Source organism: Salvelinus alpinus, chromosome 10 (genome assembly GCF_045679555.1).
Source record: "Salvelinus alpinus chromosome 10, SLU_Salpinus.1, whole genome shotgun sequence".
Taxonomy (NCBI): domain Eukaryota; kingdom Metazoa; phylum Chordata; class Actinopteri; order Salmoniformes; family Salmonidae; genus Salvelinus; species Salvelinus alpinus.
Window position 1 is genome coordinate 69,397,628 of NC_092095.1, and position 26,763 is coordinate 69,424,390.

Sequence of the window (26,763 nt, forward strand, 5' to 3'; positions counted from 1 at the left end):
GTACGGACAGCCAGTCAGTAGTACGGACAGCCAGTCAGTAGTACGGACAGCCAGTCAGTAGTACGGACAGCCAGCCAGTAGTACGGACAGCCAGCCAGTAGTACGGACAGCCAGCCAGTAGTACGGACAGCCAGCCAGTAGTACGGACAGCCAGCCAGTAGTACGGACAGCCAGTCAGTAGTACGGACAGCCAGTCAGTAGTACGGACAGCCAGTCAGTAGTACGGACAGCCAGCCAGTAGTACGGACAGCCAGCCAGTAGTACGGACAGCCAGCCAGTAGTACGGACAGCCAGCCAGTAGTACGGACAGCCAGCCAGTAGTACGGACAGCCAGCCAGTAGTACGGACAGCCAGTCAGTAGTACGGACAGCCAGTCAGTAGGACGGACAGCCAGTCAGTAGGACGGACAGCCAGTCAGCAGTACGGACAGCCAGTCAGCAGTACGGACAGCCAGTCAGTAGTACGGACAGCCAGTCAGTAGTACGGACAGCCAGTCAGTAGGACGGACAGTCAGCAGGACAGCCAGTAGGACAGCCAGTCAGCAGGACAGTCAGTCAGTAGTACGGACAGCCAGTCAGTAGTACGGACAGCCAGTCAGCAGTACGGACAGCCAGTCAGCAGTACGGACAGCCAGTCAGCAGTACGGACAGCCAGTCAGCAGTACGGACAGCCAGTCAGCAGTACGGACAGCCAGTCAGTAGGACGGACAGTCAGCAGGACAGCCAGTAGGACAGCCAGTCAGCAGGACAGTCAGTCAGTAGGACAGCCAGTCAGTAGGACAGCCAGCCAGTAGGACAGCCAGTCAGCAGGACAGTCAGTCAGTAGGACAGCCAGTCAGCAGGACAGCCAGTCAGCAGGACAGCCAGTCAGCAGGACAGCCAGTCAGCAGGACAGTCAGTCAGCAAGACAGCCAGCCAGTAGGACAGCCAGTCAGTAGGACAGTCAGTCAGCAGGACAGCCAGTAGGACAGCCAGTCAGTAGGACAGCCAGTAGGACAGTCAGTAAGCAGGACAGCCAGTCAAGTAGTACAGCCAGTCAGCAGGACAGCCAGTCAGTAGGACAGCCAGTAGGACAGCCAGTCAGTAGGACAGCCAGTAGGACAGCCAGTCAGCAGGACAGCCAGTCAGCAGGACAGTCAGTCAGCAGGACAGCCAGTCAGTAGGACAGCCAGTCAGTAGGACAGTCAGTCAGTAGGACAGTCAGTCAGCAGGACAGCCAGTCAGCAGGACAGCCAGTCAGCAGGACAGCCAGTCAGCAGGACAGCCAGCCAGTAGGACAGCCAGCCAGTAGGACAGCCAGCCAGTAGGACAGCCAGTAGAACAGCCAGTCTGACCTGATGTAATCGTAGGCCTTGCGGTAGTTATGGTCCAGGAAAGCAGGACAGTCAGTCAGCAGGACAGCCAGTCAGCAGAACAGCCAGTAGGACAGCCAGTCAGTAGGACAGCCAGTCAGCAGGACAGCCAGTCAGCAGGACAGTCAGTCAGTAGGACAGCCAGCCAGTAGGACAGCCAGTAGGACAGTCAGTCAGCAGGAAAGCCAGTCAGCAGGACAGTCAGTCAGTAGGACAGCCAGTCAGTAGGACAGCCAGTCAGCAGGACAGCCAGTCAGCAGGACAGCCAGTCAGCAGGACAGCCAGTCAGTAGGACAGTCAGTAGGACAGCCAGTCTGACCTGATGTAATCGTAGACCTTGCGGTAGTTATGGTCCAGTCAGTAGGACAGTCAGTAGGACAGCCAGTCTGACCTGATGTAATCGTAGGCCTTGCGGTAGTTATGGTCCAGTCAGTAGGACAGCCAGTCTGACCTGATGTAATCGTAGGCCTTGCGGTAGTTATGGTCCAGTCAGCAGGACAGCCAGTCTGACCTGATGTAATCGTAGGCCTTGCGGTAGTTATGGTCCAGTCAGTAGGACAGCCAGTCTGACCTGATGTAATCGTAGACCTTGCGGTAGTTATGGTCCAGTCAGTAGGACAGCCAGTCTGACCTGATGTAATCGTAGGCCTTGCGGTAGTTATGGTCCAGTCAGTAGGACAGTCAGTAGGACAGCCAGTCTGACCTGATGTAATCGTAGGCCTTGCGGTAGTTATGGTCCAGTCAGTAGGACAGCCAGTCTGACCTGATGTAATCGTATGCCTTGCGGTAGTTATGGTCCAGTCAGTAGGACAGCCAGTCTGACCTGATGTAATCGTAGACCTTGCGGTAGTTATGGTCCAGCCAGTAGGACAGCCAGTCTGACCTGATGTAATCGTAGGCCTTGCGGTAGTTATGGTCCAGTCAGTAGGACAGCCAGTAGGACAGCCAGTAGGACAGCCAGTCTGACCTGATGTAATCGTAGGCCTTGCGGTAGTTATGGTCCAGTCAGTAGGACAGCCAGTCTGACCTGATGTAATCGTAGGCCTTGCGGTAGTTATGGTCCAGTCAGTAGGACAGTCAGTAGGACAGCCAGTCTGACCTGATGTAATCGTAGGCCTTGCAGTAGTTATGGTCCAGTCAGTAGGACAGTCAGTCTGACCTGATGTAATCGTAGGCCTTGCGGTAGTTATGGTCCAGTCAGTAGGACAGTTAGTAGGACAGCCAGTCTGACCTGATGTAATCGTAGGCCTTGCGGTAGTTATGGTCCAGTCAGTAGGACAGTCAGTAGGACAGCCAGTCTGACCTGATGTAATCGTAGGCCTTGCGGTAGTTATGGTCCAGTCAGTAGGACAGCCAGTAGGACAGCCAGTCTGACCTGATGTAATCGTAGGCCTTGCGGTAGTTATGGTCCAGTCAGTAGGACAGCCAGTAGGACAGCCAGTCTGACCTGATGTAATCGTAGGCCTTGCGGTAGTTATGGTCCAGTCAGTAGGACAGTCAGTCTGACCTGATGTAATCTTAGGCCTTGCGGTAGTTATGGTCCAGTCAGTAGGACAGTCAGTCTGACCTGATGTAATCGTAGGCCTTGCGGTAGTTATGGTCCAGTCAGTAGGACAGTCAGTAGGACAGCCAGTCTGACCTGATGTAATCGTAGGCCTTGCGGTAGTTATGGTCCAGTCAGTAGGACAGCCAGTCTGACCTGATGTAATCGTAGGCCTTGCGGTAGTTATGGTCCAGTCAGTAGGACAGTCAGTAGGACAGCCAGTCTGACCTGATGTAATCGTAGGCCTTGCGGTAGTTATGGTCCAGTCAGTAGGACAGCCAGTCTGACCTGATGTAATCGTAGGCCTTGCGGTAGTTATGGTCCAGTCAGTAGGACAGCCAGTCTGACCTGATGTAATCGTAGGCCTTGCGCTAGTTATGGTCCAGCCAGTAGGACAGCCAGTCTGACCTGATGTAATCGTAGGCCTTGCGGTAGTTATGGTCCAGTCAGTAGGACAGCCAGTCTGACCTGATGTAATCGTAGGCCTTGCGGTAGTTATGGTCCAGTCAGTAGGACAGTCAGTAGGACAGCCAGTCTGACCTGATGTAATCGTAGGCCTTGCGGTAGTTATGGTCCAGTCAGTAGGACAGCCAGTCTGACCTGATGTAATCGTAGGCCTTGCGGTAGTTATGGTCCAGTCAGTAGGACAGCCAGTCTGACCTGATGTAATCGTAGGCCTTGCGGTAGTTATGGTCCAGCCAGTAGGACAGCCAGTCTGACCTGATGTAATCGTAGGCCTTGCGGTAGTTATGGTCCAGTCAGTAGGACAGCCAGTCTGACCTGATGTAATCGTAGGCCTTGCGGTAGTTATGGTCCAGCCAGTAGGACAGCCAGTCTGACCTGATGTAATCGTAGGCCTTGCGGTAGTTATGGTCCAGTCAGTAGGACAGCCAGTCTGACCTGATGTAATCGTAGGCCTTGCGGTAGTTATGGTCCAGTCAGTAGGACAGCCAGTCTGACCTGATGTAATCGTAGGCCTTGCGGTAGTTATGGTCCAGTCAGTAGGACAGCCAGTCTGACCTGATGTAATCGTAGGCCTTGCGGTAGTTATGGTCCAGTCAGTAGGACAGCCAGTCTGACCTGATGTAATCGTAGGCCTTGCGGTAGTTATGGTCCAGGAAAGCAGCCGACAGACCAAAGAACTCCAGCTCTTTCCTCTTCACCTAAACAACACATCACTGTCATGAAGATTCAACCAACAAAGTGCTAACAATACATTTAGAAAGATAGAACAATAAATGAGTCATTTTTACAATACAAAACATTTTCTTTATAATGAACAATGTGTTGATTTTAATGACAGGAAGAGAAACAGAGAAGGCCAGCTGGTTCCTCTTTACCTTGACGTCATAGAAAGAGTAGAACTCCAGAGAAGAATCCACCAGCAGCTCTGCCTCTTTAAAACGCTTCATCTCACACAGCGTACACACACACCTCACCAACAGTAACCACCAGTCCTCCCGGGACAACACACTGGTCTTACCTGGGGAGGGAGGGAGAGAGGGAGGGAGGAAGGGAGGGAGAACATCGCTTAATCGTTTCTCTTTTTCGGTCTGTAATCTCTTAGTACATCTATAACATGTGATCTATCAGAGGAGTCTTACCACTGATGTCCTGATAGGCTGCCTCCTGGTCACCGATGTCTGACACCAGGTCCTTAGACACCTTGACCAGACGCAGGTGTCTGACCCCCGACCACATGCTGGCTCTGACACACACCTGGGCCCGCGTCATAGCCACCTGAATGACAACACAGTGGGAACAACATCAGTGTGTGTGTGTGTGTGTGTGTGTGTGAGAGAGAGAGAAGCCTACCTTCAGCAGCATAGCCAGCATGGTCAGCATGGTATCCAGGTAGTCATCCAGTCGGCCTTGGGAACGCAGCAGAGTAGAGCGGTGCAGCAGCAGCTTCAACTCCTGGACCACACACACACACCACACACACACACACAGGGATAATCAGTACACACACCCTGACACCCTCCCCTCCCCTCCCTCCCCCTCCACCTGCCTGCTGTGCTGCGGAGGCGTCCTGTGCCAGTGTGTCTGGGTCGTACATGGGCTCCAGGGCCTTGAGGGCACAGAGAGGTCGACCCAGCTGCTGCTGCAGAGTAGACAGACACAGCCTGGCCTCCAGGTGAAGAGGAGCCATCTGTACTACCTTGTTGTAACTCGTCACTGCTACCTCCATGTGGCCCAGCGCCTTCAGACACTCTGGAGACACACATTACCTTTCAATTAAGTTGTATCGGGGTACGACGACAGAGTTGTGACGCGGTACGACGACAGAGTTGTAACGGGGTACGACGACGGAGTTGTGACGCGGTACGACGACGGAGTTGTGACGCGGTACGACGACGGAGTTGTGACGCGGTACGACGACGGAGTTGTGACGCGGTACGACGACGGAGTTGTGACGCGGTACGACGACGGAGTTGTGACGCGGTACGACGACGGAGTTGTGACGCGGTACGACGACGGAGTTGTGACGCGGTACGACGACAGAGTTGTGACGCGGTACGACGACGGAGTTGTGACGCGGTACGACGACGGAGTTGTGACGCGGTACGACGACGGAGTTGTGACGCGGTACGACGACGGAGTTGTGACGCGGTACGACGACGGAGTTGTGACGCGGTACGACGACGGAGTTGTGACGCGGTACGACGACAGAGTTGTGACGCGGTACGACGACAGAGTTGTGACGCGGTACGACGACAGAGTTGTGACGCGGTACGACGACAGAGTTGTGACGCGGTACGACGACAGAGTTGTGACGCGGTACGACGACAGAGTTGTGACGCGGTACGACGACAGAGTTGTGACGGGGTACGACGACAGAGTTGTGACGCGGTACGACGACAGAGTTGTGACGGGGTACGACGACAGAGTTGTAACGGGGTACGACGACAGAGTTGTAACGGGGTACGACGACAGAGTTGTAACGGGGTACGACGACAGAGTTGTAACGGGGTACGACGACAGAGTTGTAACGGGGTACGACGACAGAGTTGTAACGCGGTACGACGACAGAGTTGTAACGCGGTACGACGACAGAGTTGTAACGCGGTACGACGACAGAGTTGTAACGCGGTACGACGACGCAGTACGACAATGCCGTTATAATGCATTATAAGACCTGTCAGGAGGCCCCTTTTATGCATTATTATGATCTCATAATGATCCGGACAAAATAACAGCCAGTTTGAGACAGTTGACTGTGTGTGTGTGTGTGTGTGTGTGTGTGTGTGTGTGTGTGTGTGTGTCTACCAGCGTGTCGGAGCCAGACAACAGCCAGGTTGTATCTCTCAGAGCAGACCAGGGCAGAGAGGAGAGGCAGGGCTGAGTTGTACTCTCCCTCGTCCAGGAAGGCCTCAGCCACGTCCAGGTACAGATCCCCCAGCTCCTCTGGGCTCTGCTCCATCAGAGACGTCAACATGGACTGGGGGGTAGAGAGGATGATGGAATGTCCATTTATACATTCAGGAACAAAGATTATAAGGTGTGATATTTGGTAGGAGTCTATGTGTTCCCAAAGCAGATAGATACGTTGTGTGGTACTCACATCCAGAGGTCTGTAAACATGCTGGTGGATCAGACAGACCATGAGTTTCACTCTGATGTCCACTGGTACATGGTCTGGAACTACCACATGTCTAACCTCCCCTGGAGAGGGAGAGATATGGAGAGAGAGGGGAGGAGGGAGAGAGCGAGGGAGGAGGGAGAGAGCGAGAGAGGGGAGGAGGGAGAGAGCGAGAGAGGGGAGGAGGGAGAGAGCGAGAGAGGGGAGGAGGGAGAGAGCGAGAGAGGGGAGGAGCGAGAGGAGGAGGGAGAGAGCGAGAGGAGGAGGGAGAGAGCGAGAGAGGGGAGGAGGGAGAGAGCGAGAGAGCGAGAGAGAGAGGAGGAAGAGAGAGAGGGAGCGAGAGGGGAGGAGGGAGAGAGCGAGAGGGGAGGAGGGAGAGAGCGAGAGGTGAGGAGGGAAGAGAGAGAGGGGAGGAGTGAGGGAGAGAGGGTGAGGAAGAGAGAGGGTGAGGAAGAGAGAGTTCTGCATAGAAATGTTACTGGCTCTCCACACTGACAACTTATCAAAACCAACACTTCATAATGAAGTCCTAGATCCAGACAGTAGGACAGACTTCATAATGAAGTCCTAGATCCAGACAGTAGGACAGTAGGACAGACTTCATAATGAAGTCCTAGATCCAGACAGTAGGACAGACTTCATAATGAAGTCCTAGATCCAGACAGTAGGACAGACTTCATAATGAAGTCCTAGATCCAGACAGTAGGACAGACTTCATAATGAAGTCCTAGATCCAGACAGTAGGACAGACTTCATAATGAAGTCCTAGATCCAGACAGACCTCCAGTCTCCTCTGTTGTCGCTGTTTTCATCTCCTTTTCTTTCTCTGGGTTCTCCTCTGCTTCCATCTTCTCCTGCTCCTCTGATTCCATCTTCTCCCGTTCCTCCTCTGCTTCCATCTTCTTCTGCTCCTCTGATTCCATCTTCTCCCGTTCCTCCTCTGCTTCCATCTTCTCCTGTTCCTCCTCTGCTTCCATCTTCTTCTGCTCCTCTGATTCCATCTTCTCCCGTTCCTCCTCTGCTTCCATCTTCTTCTGCTCCTCTGATTCCATCTTCTCCTGTTCCTCCTCTGGGTTCTCCTCCTCTGCTTCCATCTTCTTCTCCTCCTCTGCTTCCATCTTCTTCTGCTCCTCTGATTCCATCTTCTCCTGCTCCTCTGGGTTCTCCTCCTCTGCAAGGTCTGGCTTAAGTTCTCCTCTCTCCAGGACGATCCCGCAGAACTGGACTAGAACCTGAGGAGGGAAAACACTGGTCACACACACACACACACACACACACACACACACACACACACACACACACACACACACACACACACACACACACACACACACACACACACACACACACACACACACACACACACACACACACACACACACACACACACACACACACCTGAAGAGCCTTGCCGTGTTGGTGGTTGGCGATGTAGAGCTCAGCAGCCATGTTGATGCTCTCGTCTGTCACCAGCTCTGGGTGTCTCCTCAGGGCCTCCTCCATCACCCCCATGGCTGACGGCAGGTCACTACTCTCATAGTAGCTTCTGGAGAGAGAACACACACATCACCGTTACACACTGAACCTAACACCCCTGTTGCTTGTGTGTATTGTCTGTGTCTATACAGGTGTGAATGAGTTTGTACAGTATCTGGTTGTGTTTGTATCTGTGTACACGTGCATGGCGGACTAGCCTCACTTGGCCATGTCTCGTGACAGCTGCATGAAGTGCTCTCCGTCACTAGGGGGCAGTAGGTTGAGGATACGGCGGTACCCGTCCATGGACTGCTTGTGTTCCCCCACCTGCTCATACAGGCTGCAACGTTCCCATAGGTAGCGCACATTACTGGGGTCATACTTAATGGCTGAGAGAGAGAGAGAGACAGACAGACAGACAGACAGACAGACAGACAGACAGACAGACAGACAGACAGACAGACAGACAGACAGACAGACAGACAGAGACGAAGGAAGAAACAGGGATAGATAAATGTGTTAGGAGACAGTTATTTCAGTGAGGTTGCCATTGATTGATTGAAATTCTTAGATAATTCAAATGAGTAGCTCAAGCCGGAGACAACATTAGTTGGCCATCAGTATCAACCACCTCTAACTAGCAGTAAATCAATCAAATAAATAACATATTTTAGCAGTTTGAGGTCACAGGTCAGCGGTCAGAGGGCCGGGGTTAGAGGTCAGGGGTCAGCTCACCTTTGGTGTAGCAGATGATGGCCTGCCTGATGTTGTCCTGCTCCAGAGACATGTCGGCCAGCTTGACCCACTCCTCACAGTCGCTGGGGTTGAGATGGGCAGCGATCAGGCCAAACTGTAGAGACTTCTCCATGTCCCCCTGGTCTTCATAGATCATAGCCAGGGTGGAGAAGGGCTCGTAGGCCAGGGGGGCTGGTGGGAGAATGGTGAATAGAAGGGTTAGGTGGGATTCAATTTTAGTCTGCGTTTAACAGGAAGGCCTGCCTCATTGACACTTCCTGGTTAATATATATATTTTTAAAGACAACTTTGATGAATTCAGATCAGTCAGTAATGCTGATCGGAAACTCTGAACCTCCCAGTTAAAATTAATATAAGCTATTTGGGTAGAGCTACCTATTGGATGATTCTGATACTTTGCAAGTGGGAAATTCGAATATCATCTTTCTCAGAGTTTTCAGTTTCCTAGTTACAGCATGTCCTGAATGCAGCATAAGTCTTTACAATGACTTTTGTGAATTGAGATGGCTACTACAGCAGTGTCTAGTGACAAAGAACTGCCCTGTCTGTTCCTTAGTCTGTTCCTCCTCTGTCCTGGAATACTACCCATCCTGTCTGATGATCTCCTCTGTCCTGGAACACTACCCATCCTGTCTGATGAGCTCCTCTGTCCTGGAATACTACCCATCCTGTCTGATGAGCTCCTCTGTCCTGGAATACTACCCATCCTGTCTGATGATCTCCTCTGTCCTGGAACACTACCCATCCTGTCTGATGATCTCCTCTGTCCTGGAACACTACCCATTCTGTCTGATGATCTCCTCTATCCTGGAACACTACCCATCCTGTCTGATGATCTCCTCTGTCCTGGAATACTACCCATCCTGTCTGATGATCTCCTCTGTCCTGGAACACTACCCACCCTGTCTGATGAGCTCCTCTATCCTGGAACACTAACCATCCTGTCTGATGATCTCCTGTGTCCTGGAACACTACCCATCCTGTCTGATGATCTCCTCTATCCTGGAACACTACCCATCCTGTCTGATGATCTCCTCTGTCCTGGAACACTAACCATCCTGTCTGATGATCTCCTCTATCCTGGAACACTAACCATCCTGTCTGATGATCTCCTGTGTCCTGGAACACTACCCATCCTGTCTGATTATCTCCTCTGTCCTGGAACACTACCCATCCTGTCTGATGATCTCCTCTATCCTGGAACACTACCCATCCTGTCTGATGATCTCCTCTGTCCTGGAACACTACCCATCCTGTCTGATTATCTCCTCTGTCCTGGAACACTACCCATCCTGTCTGATTATCTCCTCTGTCCTGAACACTACCTACCCTGTCTGATGATCTCCATACACATCAGGACGGCGTCCTCCTTGTCTCCGCGGGCGTAACGGATGTTGGCTTCTCCCATGAGGCCCCTTAGGGCCCGGGGCAGCTTGCTGCGGTTACGTCTCTCCTGAACAGTACACAATCACCATCAATAGTCCCATGTCAACAAACACTGCAGCATGACCAAGTGTAACAGAGGTGGTTCAGTGAACCAGGCTCAAATGGTGACTAGACTAACTTTGCCTGAGACTAGCCATAATTCAACTAGTATCGCATACACAACACCTCTATCGTCAAACTATGGCTAACATTGCGTTAGCTCCCTGATCTAATGTCAAGGCTCAGAGGGCTAACAGTCTTGTGAACCCTGTTAGAATGACGACCGCCCTTTATCTCATTTTCACCTTCATCATCTTCTTGTTCTCTCGGTTAAGCTCCATTTCCAGAGCAAAGACATCCCCAGCTGAGGGGCCTTCCTCATCTCCTTTAGCTTCAACCTTCCTCTCCTCCTCTGAATCCTCCTCTTCCTCCTCCTCCTCTTCTTCATAATCGTCATCGTTGTCTTCATCCTCCTCCTCCTCCTCTTCCTCAGTCTGTTCAGTTTCTGTTCCCTCCCCCATCATCGAGGCAAAGGCCTCCTGGACAGAGGGGCTGACACCTTCCTCAGGATCCGCTGGCAAGGACAGAAGAGGTGGATAGTTGGCATAAAGCAGTGACTTGACTGGAATTGCTTAAGAAGACATGAAGAGTGCCTAGGCTTTAGCTCAGCGGGCTAATATATGATTGTGGGAAGCAGAAGATCCGTGTTCCGAACCCAAGCTGTCACACATGACTGAACAAGTGGAGACACACACCTGCGGGACGTTTTTTGGAACATTTTCTCGGACTGCGGCCGTGGGAAGTGCTGGGGAGAGTGTCATCTGGTCCAATCTCTTCATCTTCCTCTAAACGTCCTTTGTTCGATACCTGAGAGAAGAGATCCGAGATGAGCTGCTTTCAACACAGGCATTCGTGAAAGGCGTTCCAGTAGCACATATTATATCATTGCGAGCTCCAAAACTTGTACACAAGTTTGATCTTTTCAACGTTAATACAGCATGCAGAGTGGATGTCCCACTTACCTTCAATTTAGCTTTTCTTTCCTCTCTCCGTATTTCAAAGTCCTCGAATGAAATCCTTCCCTCCAGGTAGTCAATGAGCTCTGAGCTGAACCCCGACATCTCACCGACTAACTAAAACGATTTTTGGTGTTTAAATACACGTAAAACAATGATGATAATTCTCATTGTAAACATTTCATTTTGACAACACGGGTGGCACTGGCGACTGTTAATGACGTATTTCAAAACGACGGCAGTTCTTCTTCGACGCTTCGAATGGTAGATTTGTAAATCGTTACACACCGCCACCTATCGATTAATGCTTGAACCACAAAAATACTCATAAACAAAAAGAGACAAATACACACATAAAGTATCTGATAAAGATAATACATTTGTATATTATTCTTTGATGATTTTGGTATGAATCATTGGGAGTAAATTCGTTTTTGGTTGTTGTTGTGTTCAGACAAATCCTATTCCAGAACGTCAGGTGGCGCTGTTCTATACCATATCGTTAGAGAAATCCCAGCCCCTTCGCTTCTTCCATCGTCACCGATGTTATGGCGGACTACAACAAGCACAGCAGCAAGCGGCTCTCCGATGATGGAGGTGATACTAGTACATCTTTAGGGGCAATGTATCGCTGTCTTGTCGAAACAAGACTAGAAGTATAACGTTACATCGACCACCTGCAACTAATAGAACATTCCCATGCTCATCGTGTCCGCTTGTGAACGGAGCTTCGGCCTGTCCCCATTCAGCTAGCTAGATAGCAGCCATTGATGTAACGTTAGCAGGCTTCCAATGTAACTAGATAGCTAGCTGGTTTTATTAGCTAGCTAGCTTTACACGAGATCGCTAGGTTAGCCATTGCAGCTGCTTATGTATGATGGAGCAATGTTTACGATTGTTTTTCAAATACTTTTGTCGGTAAACACAACTAATATGGGCTTCACTTGGCATGCAGCCAGTTTCACAAGAAGACACATTTAGCTAGCTAAGACAGATAAATGCATAGGATGCAACATGCGTTGAACGTTACAAATCTGTAACATGATATGAAATAAACTATAGGCTATGCATGCACATATGTTATGTGGCAAATTGCAATAGTGTTAAAATAACTAGCTAGGTTTATGACCAAAAGACCGAGCATAACCGCGACAATAGTGGGAGGTCCTTTAGCACACCAACTTCCAAACAGGTGAACCCATAGAATTAGGAATTCCTTTAATAGGATCTCTATGGGTTCACCCACCTACCGGTAACTCGGCAACCACTCCCAGGTAACAGTAGTTCATCCTTGGTTTCCCAGGCAACAGTTGCTCACCTTGGTAAGTTGTTTCGCCTCCAGCAGGACCGGAGGAGAAGGAAGCCAGTGTGAAAACTAAGACTGTCTCTTCCAGCACTGGAGGAGGGGGGAAACGCTCGGCCCAGGAGGTCAGCCCTGGCCCGGGGAAGGAGTCCACCTCGAGCCACCCGGTACCCCCAGCCCCCAAAGTCTCCAAGATAGGGTTTGGTCTGATCAGCCAGCCTATAAAGAAGCCTGCGCCCATCTCCATCAAGCTGGGTGCCAGTGTGAGTACCATTAGGGGGGGGGGTTAGTGTGTGTGTGTGACATCTATCTCAGTGTGTGTGGTTGACAGATGTGTGTATCTCTCCATTTTAGAAACCCAAAGAGCCTGTACCTGTACCTGCCAAGAAACCAGCTCTGGCCTCGGTTTTCAATGTCGACTCTGATGATGTGAGTTAAGGCGTCAGCATGCTTCATTTCGGCTGGCGCCAAACCTGGCTAGCCGAACCAAACGAGTGTGCTTGCATACTCCCTTAAAAGAACGTTGCTGGAAAAATGAGAAAAAAGCTGCAATAGTACTGTTTGTCCATTTTGATACACCGTAGCCAGTATACGCTTCCTCAAAATAGTCAGAATAAATAAAAAAATAACTCAAGAAATGTAATTAGTTTAGAAGTTTTTGCTGAGGAGATCTTAGTCGTAAGTTTACATCTAACTAAGATGTTTCTTGCAGTATTTTTCAAAGAAAAGTTATCTCTCATTGAATGACAAAGACTTTACAGAAGAATCCCTACTGTTGACCAATCAGAGACGAAGGGGCGTACAATCCCGCTCCGAACTTCGGCTTGCCTCTAGAAAAAAATGTTGTGTACCCGAACACCTGAAAAACCCTTCACCGAAATCCAAAACAAAACAAAAATGTCACAAAATGGCATCACAATATATGCACAAACTGTTTTGGCTGGGAAGCATGCGGACGCCTTCATACACACACACACCACATGATATCCCAGTAGATTAGTAGGTTGTGCAAACAAACTGGCATATGCTGTGAAACATCAATGCTAGTGTCTGTGCTCTAAGCACAGAGCTGTACTAACAGCTGTTTCCTGCTCTGACAGAGTGAGGAGGAGATGCCTGCAGAAGCCAAGATGAGGATGAAGAACATTGGCAGGTAAGAAGCACAACGTTTGAATTATCTCAAAATGTTTTTACAATATCTCGCAAATTTGATCTGAAATTCCAGGTTTTCTGACAATACTCTGTTCATAAATCTTTTAGATGTAATGTACCTATTCCTAGATCCTTGTCAAGTATTCTACCTAGTGTGCGTCTCTGAAATGGCATCCTATTGCCTATTAGTTAACTAATATTGACCACTTTGGAGAGAGCTCTGGCCAAAAGTAGGGCACTATATAGGGAATAGGTTACAATTTTGGGTGTATTTGAACCAGGCGTGATGACCACACGTGTTTGCATGGGTCATTTGAGCGTGGACCTACGACTAAGCAATGTGATGTTTTCATTTTGGTCAACGCACCAGTTCTGACCGCAGGGGTTTCAAGAACCTTTAGGTCCACTAGCACACATAACTCTCTATGTTCACCACAGGGAGACGCCCACGTCAGCAGGCCCCAACTCCTTCAACAAGGGGAAGCAGGGATTCTCCGACCACCAGAAGCTCTGGGAGAGGAAGCTCAAGTCTCAGACGGACACTGACCAATAGGGCTCCACCTCATTGGTTATTAGTCACAGTAGGACCAGTGGGGCTCGGCCTTACTGGGTTGCTAATGACAACAGTCAAACTGCACACCGTGTTTACTTCTGTGTGGAATGTTGTCACCTTGATTGAGTGTGCTTTTTCTCTTCCTTTGACTGTTGACGACGGTGTAAAAACAATGTACATACTGCTATGTAATGATGGTGAGACATTCGTGCTATCAAGCATATTTTTTGTTTTGTTTTAAACGTGTGTGTGTGTGTGTGCGTGTGTTATATAGCGGACTGGAGTGGGTGTAGTTAAGAGCAATGAGGACACGTTTTGGGAAAGGGAACTTCAAGACAACTTAATAATAGTTTCTAGGATATAGGATATATCACTACTTTATAACTGTCCTAACAGGGTTTTCAACCCTGGCCTTTCCCTCATGTGTGCACTGTCTGTCATGCCTTCACAGAGTGATCACAGACAGGAACCATTTCTCCCGTGCCTGAGGTTGACATGTAGAAATATTCATATTAGTACAATAAACTTACATTCAATTCCAAAATTATATGTATTTTTTTATGATATTTATGCAAAAAATGCAATTGAACCACAATGCACATACCAGTGTATCATATACATTCTTCATATGCATAAATAATGTAAAGCCTCAATGACAGTCTTGATGTTACTGGGTATAAGAAGAGGAGTGGAGGACAGTATTATCAAAGATTGTTATAACTAAACCAAGATAGACCACAGCCTGTCGTTTCAAAGGGGAATGAATGAGTCGTAGTGGGCAGAACAAGCGGATGCCTCATGTTTATACATCTGGTGAAATATCGGTCTCATTGTTCTATCTGTGCTATTATACTCTTTCAAAATGGATAGACGTGACGTAAGCATTTTTTCCTTCACATAAGGAAACTAATTCTTCCGCTGTCAACAGCTGTCTTTACAGCTGTACTGTAGTTCGTTTGTAATATAAATAAATAATATACCTCTTCTGGGGTGTATTAACTAGGAAACAAACAGCTCTTAGCTCCCTCTGTAGATGCCTACTGGAGAACTTTTATTTGTATTGCTTTTAAATCTTTTAAATTCATTTTTTAATCTTATTAACACTTTGTTCTAGCTAGCTATTTGTGTAGGTAGCTATCAAGTAAACAGAAGCAAGAGAAACAGGGACAGAACCTACCTGAATTTGTCCAATAGAAAGTAGTTTTTGTTGCAAAACGTTTTCCGTTTGCCAAAAGTTTTGCTATGGTCCAAAACCTTATGCTATGGTGTGCTTTAAGGATTCTGATCTTTAGCACAGTTATTGGAGAAAAAACCTGATCTGGTTGGTTTAAAAGACCAATTACTGAAAGAAGAATACACCCAGGATCTGCATTGACTGCTATTTACCAGGAAGCACATACGTTACCAGGTTCCAGGAGGTAAGAACACATTCTTAGAAGCAACGACCATGAAACCACAGGTCCCTCAACCAAAACAATATATATACAAGGTGTCAAGTTACTGGAGCTCTGTCCCCTCCCCCACAATAAAAAATATATATACAAGGTGTCAAGTTACTGGAGACCCGTCCCCTCCCCCACAATTAAAAAAATATACAAGGTGTCAAGTTACTGGAGACCCGTCCCCTCCCCCACAATTAAAAAAATATACAAGGTGTCAAGTTACTGGAGACCCGTCCCCTCCCCCACAATTAAAAAAATATACAAGGTGTCAAGTTACTGGAGACCCGTCCCCTCCCCCACAATTAAAAAAATATACAAGGTGTCAAGTTACTGGAGAACTGTCCCCCCCCCGAAAAAAAAAAGATATACAAGGTGTCAAGTTACTGGAGACCCGTCCCCTCCCCCACAATTAAAAAGATATACAAGGTGTCAAGTTACTGTAGACCCGCCCCCTTCCCCACAATTAAAAAGATATACAAGGTGTCAAGTTACTGTAGACCCGCCCCCTTCCCCACAATTAAAAAAATATACAAGGTGCCAAGTTACTGGAGACCCGTCCCCTCCCCCACAATTAAAAAATATATACAAGGTGTCAAGTTATTGGAGAACCCTCCCCCCCCCAAAAAAACAAAAATATACATGGCGTAAAGTTACTTGAGCAACCCCCCCCCCCCAAGGCTGGGCTTCCCAAAAGTATAGTAGCACTAAGATCATCTTTCGTCCATTTAGTTTCAAGCTTTTGGGAAACCCAGCCCAGGCATTTAGAACTTCTAACAGCTACAAAACAGTCCCTCTGTCCTGGGTGTCTGTGTGTCTGTCTAAGAGAGTCCATGTGTCTGTCCCAGTCCCACTCTGGGCTGGCATGGCCTTGTGGAGGGATCTCCAGAACCGTGATCCAGAGTTGGAGCTAGTTATCATCCTTCCCTGGTCCTGGGGGGTCCAGTGCAGAGCAGGCAGGACTCTGATGGCTCTCCGAACCAGTGGGGGCAGCAGTGAGGCTGGAGCCACCAGGCCCAGGGTGTGAGACAGGGGTAGAGATAGAGGCCTGCTGCTGGTTGGGCTAGTGGTGCTGGGGCTAGGACTGGGGTTGGGGCTGGTGGGGTTGGGGCTAGGACTGGGGTTGGGGCTGCTGGTGCTGGGGCTAGGACTGGGGTTGGGGCTGGTGGGGTTGGGGCTAGGACTGGGGTTGGGGCTGCTGGTGCTGGGGTTGGGGCTAGGACTGGGGTTGGGGCTGGTGGGGTTGGGGCTAGGACTGGGGTTGGGGCTGCTGGTGCTGGGGTTGGGGCTAGGACTGGGGTTGGGGCTGGTGGTGCTGGGGCTGGTCCAGATGAGGATGAGCCTGAGGTGTGGGTCTTGTTGTAAGGCTCTGATGCCTGTCTCCAGTTCAAACAGACAGGTACTGGCCAGGTAGTCAGGACTCAGGACACACACCAGTCGCCTGCTGCTGCGGATCGCACACACCACATCCTCTGCATACGCTAAAGCACAGAACACACACACCAGACATGAATGCACACACAAACACAAAACCACAAACACCACACAAGTGTCATGCTTGGCATGGTGACATGATAGTTATGCAGACTGTCAAAATCTGACAGTAAAACAGTGACTCTGTGAACCACACATTCTTCAAAATACATTTCATTTGAAAGCTGCCAGCTCTATGCCAACTGTACATTCAATGGCAATGTTTTACAGTCTACTCTGGTAATGTGACTGTTTCTATTCACATGGCCTGCTCAATTATAACCTGATCCTAGATCAGTTTGTGCAGTATGGCCAACTCCTATGGTCATTGGCTGGCTCTACAACACAAACTGGTCTGGGACCAGACTATTATCAATCATAAATGGCAGCCTTTCTCTATATAGTACCCTACTTTTAAGTAGTACACTAAATAGGGAATAGGGTGCCATTTGGGATGCACTCTAGAACTCACCTCCGCCCGGCAGCAGGTCTCTCTCCAGCAGGAAGAGGCGGTAGCCCCACTGCCCCTCCAGAACCCTGGGCAGGAGCACCTCCAGCGCCTCCTCTCTTCCTCCTCTTCCTCGTCCCCCCGCCTCCTCAGAGGAAGAGCTGGGCACGTAGGACACAAAGGCATCATATTCCTTGTCATCTACAGAGTCAATACAGGGAAGGAGAGAGAAGAGACATTCAGGTTACAGGGTCAATACAGGGAAGGAGAGAGAAGAGACATTCAGGTTACAGAGTCAATACAGGGAAGGAGAGAGAAGAGACATTCAGATTACAGAGTCAATACAGGGAAGGAGAGAGACGAAACATTCAGGTTACAGAGTCAATACAGGGAAGGAGAGAGACGAAACATTCAGGTTACAGAGTCAATACAGGGAAGGAGAGAGACGAGACATTCAGGTTACAGGGTCAATACAGGGAAGGAGAGAGACGAAACATTCAGGTTACAGAGTCAATACAGGGAAGGAGAGAGAAGAGACATTCAGGTTACAGAGTCAATACAGGGAAGGAGAGAGAAGAGACATTCAGGTTACAGAGTCAATACAGGGAAGGAGAGAGAAGAGACATTCAGGTTACAGGGTCAATACAGGGAAGGAGAGAGACGAAACATTCAGGTTACAGAGTCAATACAGGGAAGGAGAGAGACGAAACATTCAGGTTACAGAGTCAATACAGGGAAGGAGAGAGAAGAGACATTCAGGTTACATAGTCAATACAGGGAAGGAGAGAGGAGAGATATTCAGGTTTAAATTATTTTTAAAATTTCAAGATACTTCCTGAATTGACTGATTTCAATTTGAACTGACTCCAACCCTCTTTTAAACTCATAATACAACACACCGTACTGCAGTGATGACAGTTAGGACAGTGATGACAGTTAGGACAGTGATGACAGTTAGGACAGTTATGACAGTTAGGACAGTGATGACAGTTAGGACAGTGATGACAGTTAGGACAGTGATGACAGTTAGGACAGTTATGACAGCTAGGACAGTGATGACAGTTAGGACAGTGATGACAGTTAGGACAGTTAGGACAGTTATGACAGTTAGGACAGTTATGACAGTTAGGACAGTTATGACAGTTAGGACAGTGTTGACAGTTAGGACAGTTATGACAGTTAGGACAGTGATGACAGTTAGGACAGTGATGACAGTGATGACAGTTAGGACAGTGATGACAGTTAGGACAGTTATGACGTAATTTCAAAGAACTGACAACAACTGGCTTCAGCTTCCTCAGAACACCCAGCCATCTTTCTGTGTTGTAACAAGTCAAGTTGAAACAGTCATTTCCTGATTGCTAGATTTGAGGCTTGAGTAGAAGCTAGATAGCTTTTATCTGACAGTGTGTTCTCATGTGTGTGTAAGAGTGGGAGTGGAGGAGAGGGACACCATATATCAGCCATTAGATACTTGGTAAGAGTAGAAGGAGAAAACTCAAAATTAAGATATCCTGTGATTTGTTTTCCTCATATCTTATCTTATCGTCTGTCTGTCTGTCTGTCTGTCTGTCTGTCTGTCTGTCTGTCTGTCTGTCTGTCTGTCTGTCTGTCTGTCTGTCTGTCTGTCTGTCTGTCTGTCTGTCTGTCTGTCTGTCTGTCTGTCTGTCTGTCTGTCTGTCTGTCTGTCTGTCTGTCTGTCTGTCGGTGTGTGTGTGTGTGTGTGTGTGTGTGTGTGTGTGTGTGTGTGTGTGTGTGTGTGTGTGTGTGTGTGTGTGTGTGTGTGTGTGTGTGTGTGTGTGTGTGTGTGTGTGTGTGTGTGTGTGTGTGTGAGAGAGAGAGAGCGAGAGAGAGAGATGTGTTTCTGACCTGTGGTGGCGTGTTTGTACGGCAGGTAGATTCTGTAGAGGATAGAGATCTCCAGCCAGTAGACGTGCACTGTAATGCCCAGCCCAGCTACAAACAGCAGAGACATCACCGGACACACTATCACCAGCACACGTGGAACTGAAACACACAGCAGAGACATCACCGGACACACTATCACCAGCACACGAGGAACTGAAACACACAGCAGAGACATCACCGGACACACTATCACCAGCACACGGGAAACTGAAACACACAGCAAAGACATCACCGGACACACTATCACCAGCACACGGGGAACTGAAACAACACACAGCAGAGACACCACCGGACACACTATCACCAGCACACGGGGAACTGAAACAACACACAGCAGAGACATCACCGGACACACTATCACCAGCACACGGGGAACTGAAACAACACACAGCAGAGACATCACCGGACACACTATCACCAGCACACGGGGAACTGAAACAACACACAGCAGAGACATCACCGGACACACTATCACCAGCACACGGGGAACTGAAACACACACAGCAGAGACACCACCGGACACACTATCACCAGCACACGGGGAACTGAAACAACAAACAGCAGAGACATCACCGGACACACTATCACCAGCACACGGGGAACTGAAACACACAGCAGAGACATCACCGGACACACTATCACCAGCACACGGGGAACTGAAACAACATTACAAAATACACATTATAGACTGGGTGGTTCCATTCCTGAATGCTGATTGGCTGACAGCCGTATACCACAGGGATGACAAAACATGTATTTTTACTGCTCTAATTATGTTGGTAACCAGTGTATAATAGCAATAAGGCACCTCGGGGGTTTGTGGTATATGGCTAATATACCACGGCTAAGGGCTGTGTCCAGAACAGCTGTGTCAGAAGAACAGCCCATAGCCGTGGTATATTGGCCACATACCACACCCCCTCAGGCATTACTGCTTAATTATAACACATAGGAGCGTTGTTGTCTCAGATAACAGTATGACAAGATAGGGTTATTAAGTAAAAAGACATTACTAGTGTTCTCTGAAAAATGGATCTGACTCGTGGTAGGCTAACTTTGGTACCCAGAACCAAATCAGATGTAATGAGAGACTAGGGCTGTGTTCCAATAATCTCTACTTCCTCTAGATGTGTGAACTTGTTCATTACCCCCAACAAATTGAAAACCATTGGATTGGACCAGGCAGGTGCCAGAGGGAGTTGTCATAAAACAGTCATTTCATTCAAAATCCATGATGGGAAGTGAACAAGTGCACACTTGGGGAGAAAGCAGAGATGATTGAGACGCACCCCATCAGTATTCTTCTGGTACCTGCAGATTTCCTTGTCAGCCTGATGGTGGCGCTGCTGTTGCCTACAGAGTTCTGGGCTAGACAGGTGAAGGTGGAGTCCAGGTGTAGCTGGGTCACCTCCGGGATTTGAGCTGTTCTGGTGACCGTGAACTCAAACTCTTCAATACTCCTTTCTCTCACCTCCCTGGAGAGGAAACAGAAAGCGAATCCTCTGGTCGGCTATGAAAAGACAACTGACATTTACTCCTGTGGTGCTGACCTGTTGCACCCTCGATAACTACTGTGATTATTATTATTTGACCCTGCTGGTCATTTATGAACATTTGAACATCTTGGCCATGTTCTGTTATAATCTCCACCCGGCACAGCCAGAAGAGGACTGGCCACCCCTCATAGCCTGGTTCCTCTCTAGGTTTCTTCCTAGGTTTTGGCCTTTCTAGGGAGCTTTTCCTAGCCACCGTGCTTCTACACCTGCATTGCTTGCTGTTTGGGGTTTTAGGCTGGATTTCTGTACAGCACTTTGAGATATCAGCTGATGTAAGAAGGGCTATATAAATACATTTGATTTGGTTGTGGCACAAATGGCATCCTGTTCCCTATAAAGTAAACTGTGCACTGTGTAGGGACTGGGGTGCCATTTTGGGACGTAGGCATAGCCTACAGTAATAAACATTATTATTTTAATGATAGGTGGGTGCCTGACAAAAAAAAAGTTTCATGAATGAATCATTAATTCATTAATGTTAATGCTTAATATACAATAATACATGACGAGCATCAACAACAAAAATGAGATCCAACTCACTGTGCTTCCATCTCCATCAGTTTCATCATGTCTTCATGGTTGCTATGGGAACTGATCCACCACTGGACCACTGGGTCAAAGGTCCTCTGGAACCCAAACTGCACCTGACAGCTCAGATTATGAGGCTCCCCTGGGGAATAGAGGGTTGATATAAGGACTGGGTTGCATCCCTATTACCTAATAGTGCACTACCCCATAGGGCTCTGGTCTAAAGTAGTGCACTACCCCATAGGGCTCTGGTCTAAAGTAGTGCACTACCCCATAGGGCTCTGGTCTAAAGTAGTGCACTACCCCATAGGGCTCTGGTCTAAAGTAGTGCACTACCCTATAGGGCTCTGGTCTAAAGTAGTGCACTACCCCATAGGGCTCTGGTCTAAAGTAGTGCACTACCCCATAGGGCTCTGGTCTAAAGTAGTGCACTACCCCATAGGGCTCTGGTCTAAAGTAGTGCACTACCCCATAGGGCTCTGGTCCAAAGTAGTGCACTACCCCATAGGGCTCTGGTCTAAAGTAGTGCACTACCCCATAGGGCTCTGGTCTAATGTAGTGCACTACCCCATAGGGCTCTGGTCTAAAGTAGTGCACTACCCCATAGGGCTCTGGTCTAAAGTAGTGCACTACCCCATAGGGCTCTGGTCTAAAGTAGTGCACTACCCCGTAGGGCTCTGGTTTAAAGTAGTGCACTACCCCATAGGGCTCTGGTCTAAAGTAGTGCACTACCCCATAGGGCTCTGGTCTAAAGTAGTGCACTACCCCATAGGGCTCTGGTCTAAAGTAGTGCACTACCCCATAGGGCTCTGGTCTAAAGTAGTGCACTACCCCATAGGGCTCTGGTCTAAAGTAGTGCACTACCCCATAGGACTCTGGTCTAAAGTAGTGCACTACCCATAGGGCTCTGGTCTAAAGTAGTGCACTACCCCATAGGGCTCTGGTCTAAAGTAGTGCACTACCCCATAGGACTCTGGTCTAAAGTAGTGCACTACCCCATAGGGCTCTGGTCTAAAGTAGTGCACTACCCCGTAGGGCTCTGGTCTAAAGTAGTGCACTATCCCATAGGGCTCTGGTCTAAAGTAGTGCACTACCCCATAGGGCTCTGGTCTAAAGTAGTGCACTATCCCATAGGGCTCTGGTCTAAAGTAGTGCACTACCCCATAGGGCTCTGGTCTAAAGTAGTGCACTACCCCATAGGACTCTGGTCTAAAGTAGTGCACTACCCCATAGGGCTCTGGTCTAAAGTAGTGCACTACCCCATAGGGCTCTGGTCTAAAGTAGTGCACTATCCCATAGGGCTCTGGTCAAAATTAGTGCACTACCCCATAGGGCTCTGGTCTAAAGTAGTGCACTACCCCATAGGGCTCTGGTCTAAAGTAGTGCACTACCCCATAGGGCTCTGGTCTAAAGTAGTGCACTACCCCATAGGGCTCTGGTCTAAAGTAGTGCACTACCCCATAGGCCTCTGGTCTAAAGTAGTGCACTACCCATAGGGCTCTGGTCTAAAGTAGTGCACTATATAGGGAATAGGTTGCCATTTAGGACGAAGCCATAAACTGGTGAAACACAGTGATCATACTCTATACACCTGCCATCATCAAATCAGTCAATCATTCAGCCTCAGGCTCTGCACTCACCCAGCTCCACACCCTCCTCGTTGCCATGGGGATACGTCATCTGTGGAGGGTCTTTGGTGTCAGCTGCTGTGGAGGTAAAAGTGACATTTACTACAGTATGTGTGCGTTCATGTGAACGAGCACGTGTGGTGTGTGTGTGTGTGTGTGTGTGCGTATGTGCGATTCGTAAGTGCGTGCATGTGATCATGTTTGTGTGGTGTGTGTATGGGCGTGCGTTCATCTGAACACTCTTGTGTGGTGTGTGTTGGAAGACAGAGCCTGCAGCGACAGTCCTCCAATACTTACGTATGACCGAGACGTTAACAGATCTCCTGACTGTCCAGGGGATCCCATTTTCTTCACAGGTGTAGTCACAGAAATACAGTGTAGCATCACTCACATAGACAGTACCCAGCAGAAGAGTATCCCTGTCTACCACAGAGATGGTCCTCTCATCCTGTATCTCACACACAGGCCTGGCATCCTGCAGAGAAACACATGATGTAAAGCCACAGAGATGGTCCTCTCATCCTGTATCTCACACACAGGCCTGGCATCCTGCAGAGAAACACATGATGTAAAGCCACAGAGATGGTCCTCTCATCCTGTATCTCACACACAGGCCTGGCATCCTGCAGAGAAACACATGATGTAAAGCCACAGAGATGGTCCTCTCATCCTGTATCTCACACACAGGCCTGGCATCCTGCAGAGAAACACATGATGTAAAGCCACAGAGATGGTCCTCTCATCCTGTATCTCACACACAGGCCTGGCATCCTGCAGAGAAACACATGATGTAAAGCCACAGAGATGGTCCTCTCATCCTGTATCTCACACACAGGCCTGGCATCCTGCAGAGAAACACATGATGTAAAGCCACAGAGATGGTCCTCTCATCCTGTATCTCACACACAGGCCTGGCATCCTGCAGAGAAACACATGATGTAAAGCCACAGAGATGGTCCTCTCATCCTGTATCTCACACACAGGCCTGGCATCCTGCAAAGAAACACATGATGTAAAGCCATTATTCACTTGTTTGCCTGTTCAGTCGTTGGTTCAAATCTTTGTACATTTGTCTATTTATTCCATGCATGTGTTGACCTGTCACAGGTGAGTAGGTGTGTAACCGGTCACACGGGTGTATAAGGCTTGTACTTGTGCTTACTAAAGGTTAGGAGTTTGTGTAAAGTCTTAGATGCAGTGGAATGATACCATAATTACATTCTGAAGAGAAACAAACATCAGGTTAAACCAGCCGTCCGTCAATATATCACCCATCCAACCACCCACCCACCCACCCACCCATCCAACCAACCACCCACCCACCCACCCACCCACCCACCCAACCAACCAACCACCCACCCACCCACCCACCCAACCACCCACTCATCCACTCATCCAACCACCCGCCCACCCACCCACCCACCAACCCACCCACCCACCCACGCACCCACCCACCCACCCACCCACCCACCCACCCACCCACCCACCCACCCACCCACCCACCCACCCACCCACCCATCCAACCAACCACCCACCAACCCACCCACCCACCCGCCCATCCATCCATCCATCCATCCAACCATCCATCCAACCATCCATCCATCCATCCATCCAAAAATCTGCTGGAATAATCACCTTGTACCATGTGACCTCTGACCTCTGTGTCTGACATTTGATGCCAGGGCATGGGATCCTGCCACCTTTGCCCAGAACCAGAGTGACCCTGTTCTCCTCTGTGTCCCTGCACCCCAGGCTGGCCCTCTCCAGCACCTCCACATAGAAGTGGATCACCATACCCCTGTGATAATAACAACACACATTCAAATTCACACATTGTGTTTTGTAAAGGTCAAATATAGGCAAACTGTTTTTCAAAGTCAAACTCAGGCAAACTGTTCAAAGAAAGAACCGCATTTGTATTGTCTTTGTGAAGGCGTTTTGGTCCTAAAGAGAATTCATGTAATGATGTGGCATGTTTTGGAAAGTTAGACTACTTCACTTCATCCGTCCATTCCACCAAAGCTTCTCTCACTTCTTCTGATCAAAGGGCAGGAAACAGAGAGACTCCTACCCAAACAGAGTTAATACAGACTACCTACCCTGTGAACAGAGAGAGGGGCCTACCCAAACAGAGTCAATACAGACTACCTACCCTGTGAAACAGAGAGAGGGGCCTACCCAAACAGAGTTAATACAGACCACCTACCCTGTGAAACAGAGAGAGGGGCCTACCCAAACAGAGTCAATACAGACTACCTACCCTGTGAAACAGAGAGAGGGGCCTACCCAAACAGAGTCAATACAGACCACCTACCCTGTGAAACAGAGAGAGGGGCCTACCCAAACAGGGTCAATACAGACCACCTACCCTGTGAAACAGAGAGAGGGGCCTACCCAAACAGAGTTAATACAGACTACCTACCCTGTGAAACAGAGAGAGGGGCCTACCCAAACAGAGTCAATACAGACTACCTACCCTGTGAAACAGAGAGAGGGGCCTACCCAAACAGAGTCAATACAGACCACCTACCCTGTGAAACAGAGAGAGGGGCCTACCCAAACAGGGTCAATACAGACCACCTACCCTGTGAAACAGAGAGAGGGGCCTACCCAAACAGGGTCAATACAGACCACCTACCCTGTGAAACAGAGAGAGGGGCCTACCCAAAGACCGTCAACAGACTACCTACCCTGTGTGGCATGTGTACTTCCCAGAGTGCTTTGCAGTAACGGTAGAGAACCAGAGCGCGTTCCCCCGTCCTGTCACGGCCCCGTCATCTCTGAGGAAATCTCTGTCTCTGTTGGTTTCCCCCTCGGCCCTCGACCAATCAGCTTCCTCAGAGCTGGCTGTGATGTTGTAGAGGCGCTCACAGAGACCGGCGGACTGTGGTTTGGTACATTGCATGACAAACCCCTCCCCAGAGAAAGCTTTGTGGCCGTACGTCTCTGAGCCTGGCTTCAAACCTACACGTGTCACACAAGAAAGATATCTCTCATTCCACACAGATGTATGTATAATGTAATTAATACTGAAGGCATATGATATGTCTATATGCACATGGAATATCTACCTGGTAAAATCTATAAATGTTGTTTTATACAATTGTTTGATAATAAAGATGAGTACCTTCTTCCTTGTCCCCGCGACTTTCACAGAAGTATCTCTGCAGAAAACATGCGATGATTGCTAAAGCCAGTGACGGTCCAGGGTGCATCACTCCGCACCACTTCATTCATTCCAATGTCAAATCCACCACTTCATTCATTCCAATGTCAAACCCACCACTGCGTGTCATAACTGTCACAAGGATCTGGGTTTCCTGGAAACAGAATCTCTTTCACCACTCTGAAACCAGACAAATAGCCGTCAGTCCCTTCCTTTCCTAGTAAATGAAAAGGGACGCATCTGAACTAGTTTCCCTGCCTTCCACTGCCCTGTTCTCCAATAGCCACTAGTCTGTGCAGCTTGCCTCTTAGATGGTTGGAAACCAATCATATCTGATACTGGCTCCCCTCAGAGATGCACCATGTGAAAACATGACCACCAGTTTCCTGTGTCAACGTACATTTCCTGGTTAAATGCAGAGAGCTCTACTTCGCTAGAAGTTTCACACCATCTTTGGGT

The 26,763-nt window shown here is 48.8% G+C and overlaps 3 protein-coding genes across 8 annotated transcripts in view; 1 reads left to right on the plus strand and 2 right to left on the minus strand.

Moving 5' to 3' along the window:
* The window catches only part of gtf3c3 (general transcription factor IIIC, polypeptide 3), a 19,199-nt gene extending 7,708 nt beyond the window's left edge, over positions 1-11,491 (minus strand). Inside the window, exons 1-15 of the mRNA XM_071330775.1 lie at positions 11,157-11,491; positions 10,890-11,001; positions 10,440-10,708; positions 10,039-10,162; positions 8,689-8,880; positions 8,177-8,342; positions 7,876-8,023; positions 7,259-7,709; positions 6,460-6,560; positions 6,165-6,336; positions 4,906-5,108; positions 4,710-4,811; positions 4,499-4,634; positions 4,235-4,377; positions 3,975-4,057 (exon numbers count right to left, since the gene is read on the minus strand). Of these exons, the coding sequence (XP_071186876.1) occupies positions 3,975-4,057; positions 4,235-4,377; positions 4,499-4,634; positions 4,710-4,811; positions 4,906-5,108; positions 6,165-6,336; positions 6,460-6,560; positions 7,259-7,709; positions 7,876-8,023; positions 8,177-8,342; positions 8,689-8,880; positions 10,039-10,162; positions 10,440-10,708; positions 10,890-11,001; positions 11,157-11,255 (2,501 nt within the window). The 5' untranslated portion in view covers positions 11,256-11,491. The remainder of the gene's footprint in view (positions 1-3,974; positions 4,058-4,234; positions 4,378-4,498; positions 4,635-4,709; positions 4,812-4,905; positions 5,109-6,164; positions 6,337-6,459; positions 6,561-7,258; positions 7,710-7,875; positions 8,024-8,176; positions 8,343-8,688; positions 8,881-10,038; positions 10,163-10,439; positions 10,709-10,889; positions 11,002-11,156) is intronic.
* Positions 11,492-11,625: 134 nt separating this feature from the next.
* Positions 11,626-14,702, plus strand: pcnp (PEST proteolytic signal containing nuclear protein). 3 transcript variants are annotated; one of them, XM_071330778.1, is made up of 6 exons: positions 11,684-11,747; positions 12,454-12,472; positions 12,545-12,716; positions 12,808-12,882; positions 13,554-13,606; positions 14,044-14,702. In XM_071330778.1, exons 1-6 carry the CDS (start codon positions 11,699-11,701, stop codon positions 14,156-14,158), a joined length of 483 nt encoding a protein of 160 aa, XP_071186879.1. In that variant the 5' UTR covers positions 11,684-11,698; the 3' UTR covers positions 14,159-14,702. The 3 variants fall into 3 exon arrangements, with proteins under 3 accessions (XP_071186878.1, XP_071186877.1, XP_071186879.1); XM_071330777.1 differs by lacking the exon at positions 12,454-12,472 and having other exon boundaries at positions 11,626-11,747; positions 12,496-12,716; XM_071330776.1 differs by lacking the exon at positions 12,454-12,472 and having other exon boundaries at positions 11,630-11,747; positions 12,493-12,716.
* A 1,571-nt stretch (positions 14,703-16,273) lies between these two features.
* On the minus strand, positions 16,274-26,672 carry LOC139532748 (interleukin-18 receptor accessory protein-like). 4 transcript variants are annotated; one of them, XM_071330748.1, is made up of 10 exons: positions 26,266-26,672; positions 25,829-26,102; positions 24,774-24,936; positions 23,436-23,613; positions 23,151-23,216; positions 21,523-21,652; positions 20,716-20,901; positions 19,388-19,525; positions 17,543-17,679; positions 16,274-17,078 (listed from the first exon to the last, which is right to left on the minus strand). In XM_071330748.1, exons 1-10 carry the CDS (start codon positions 26,369-26,371, stop codon positions 16,378-16,380), a joined length of 2,079 nt encoding a protein of 692 aa, XP_071186849.1. In that variant the 5' UTR covers positions 26,372-26,672; the 3' UTR covers positions 16,274-16,377. The 4 variants fall into 4 exon arrangements, with proteins under 4 accessions (XP_071186849.1, XP_071186847.1, XP_071186846.1 ...); XM_071330746.1 differs by having other exon boundaries at positions 17,543-17,719; positions 19,388-19,633; positions 20,738-20,901; positions 23,151-23,213; positions 26,266-26,670; XM_071330745.1 differs by having other exon boundaries at positions 17,543-17,719; positions 19,388-19,633; positions 20,738-20,901; positions 26,266-26,669.
* Positions 26,673-26,763: the final 91 nt, after the last annotated feature.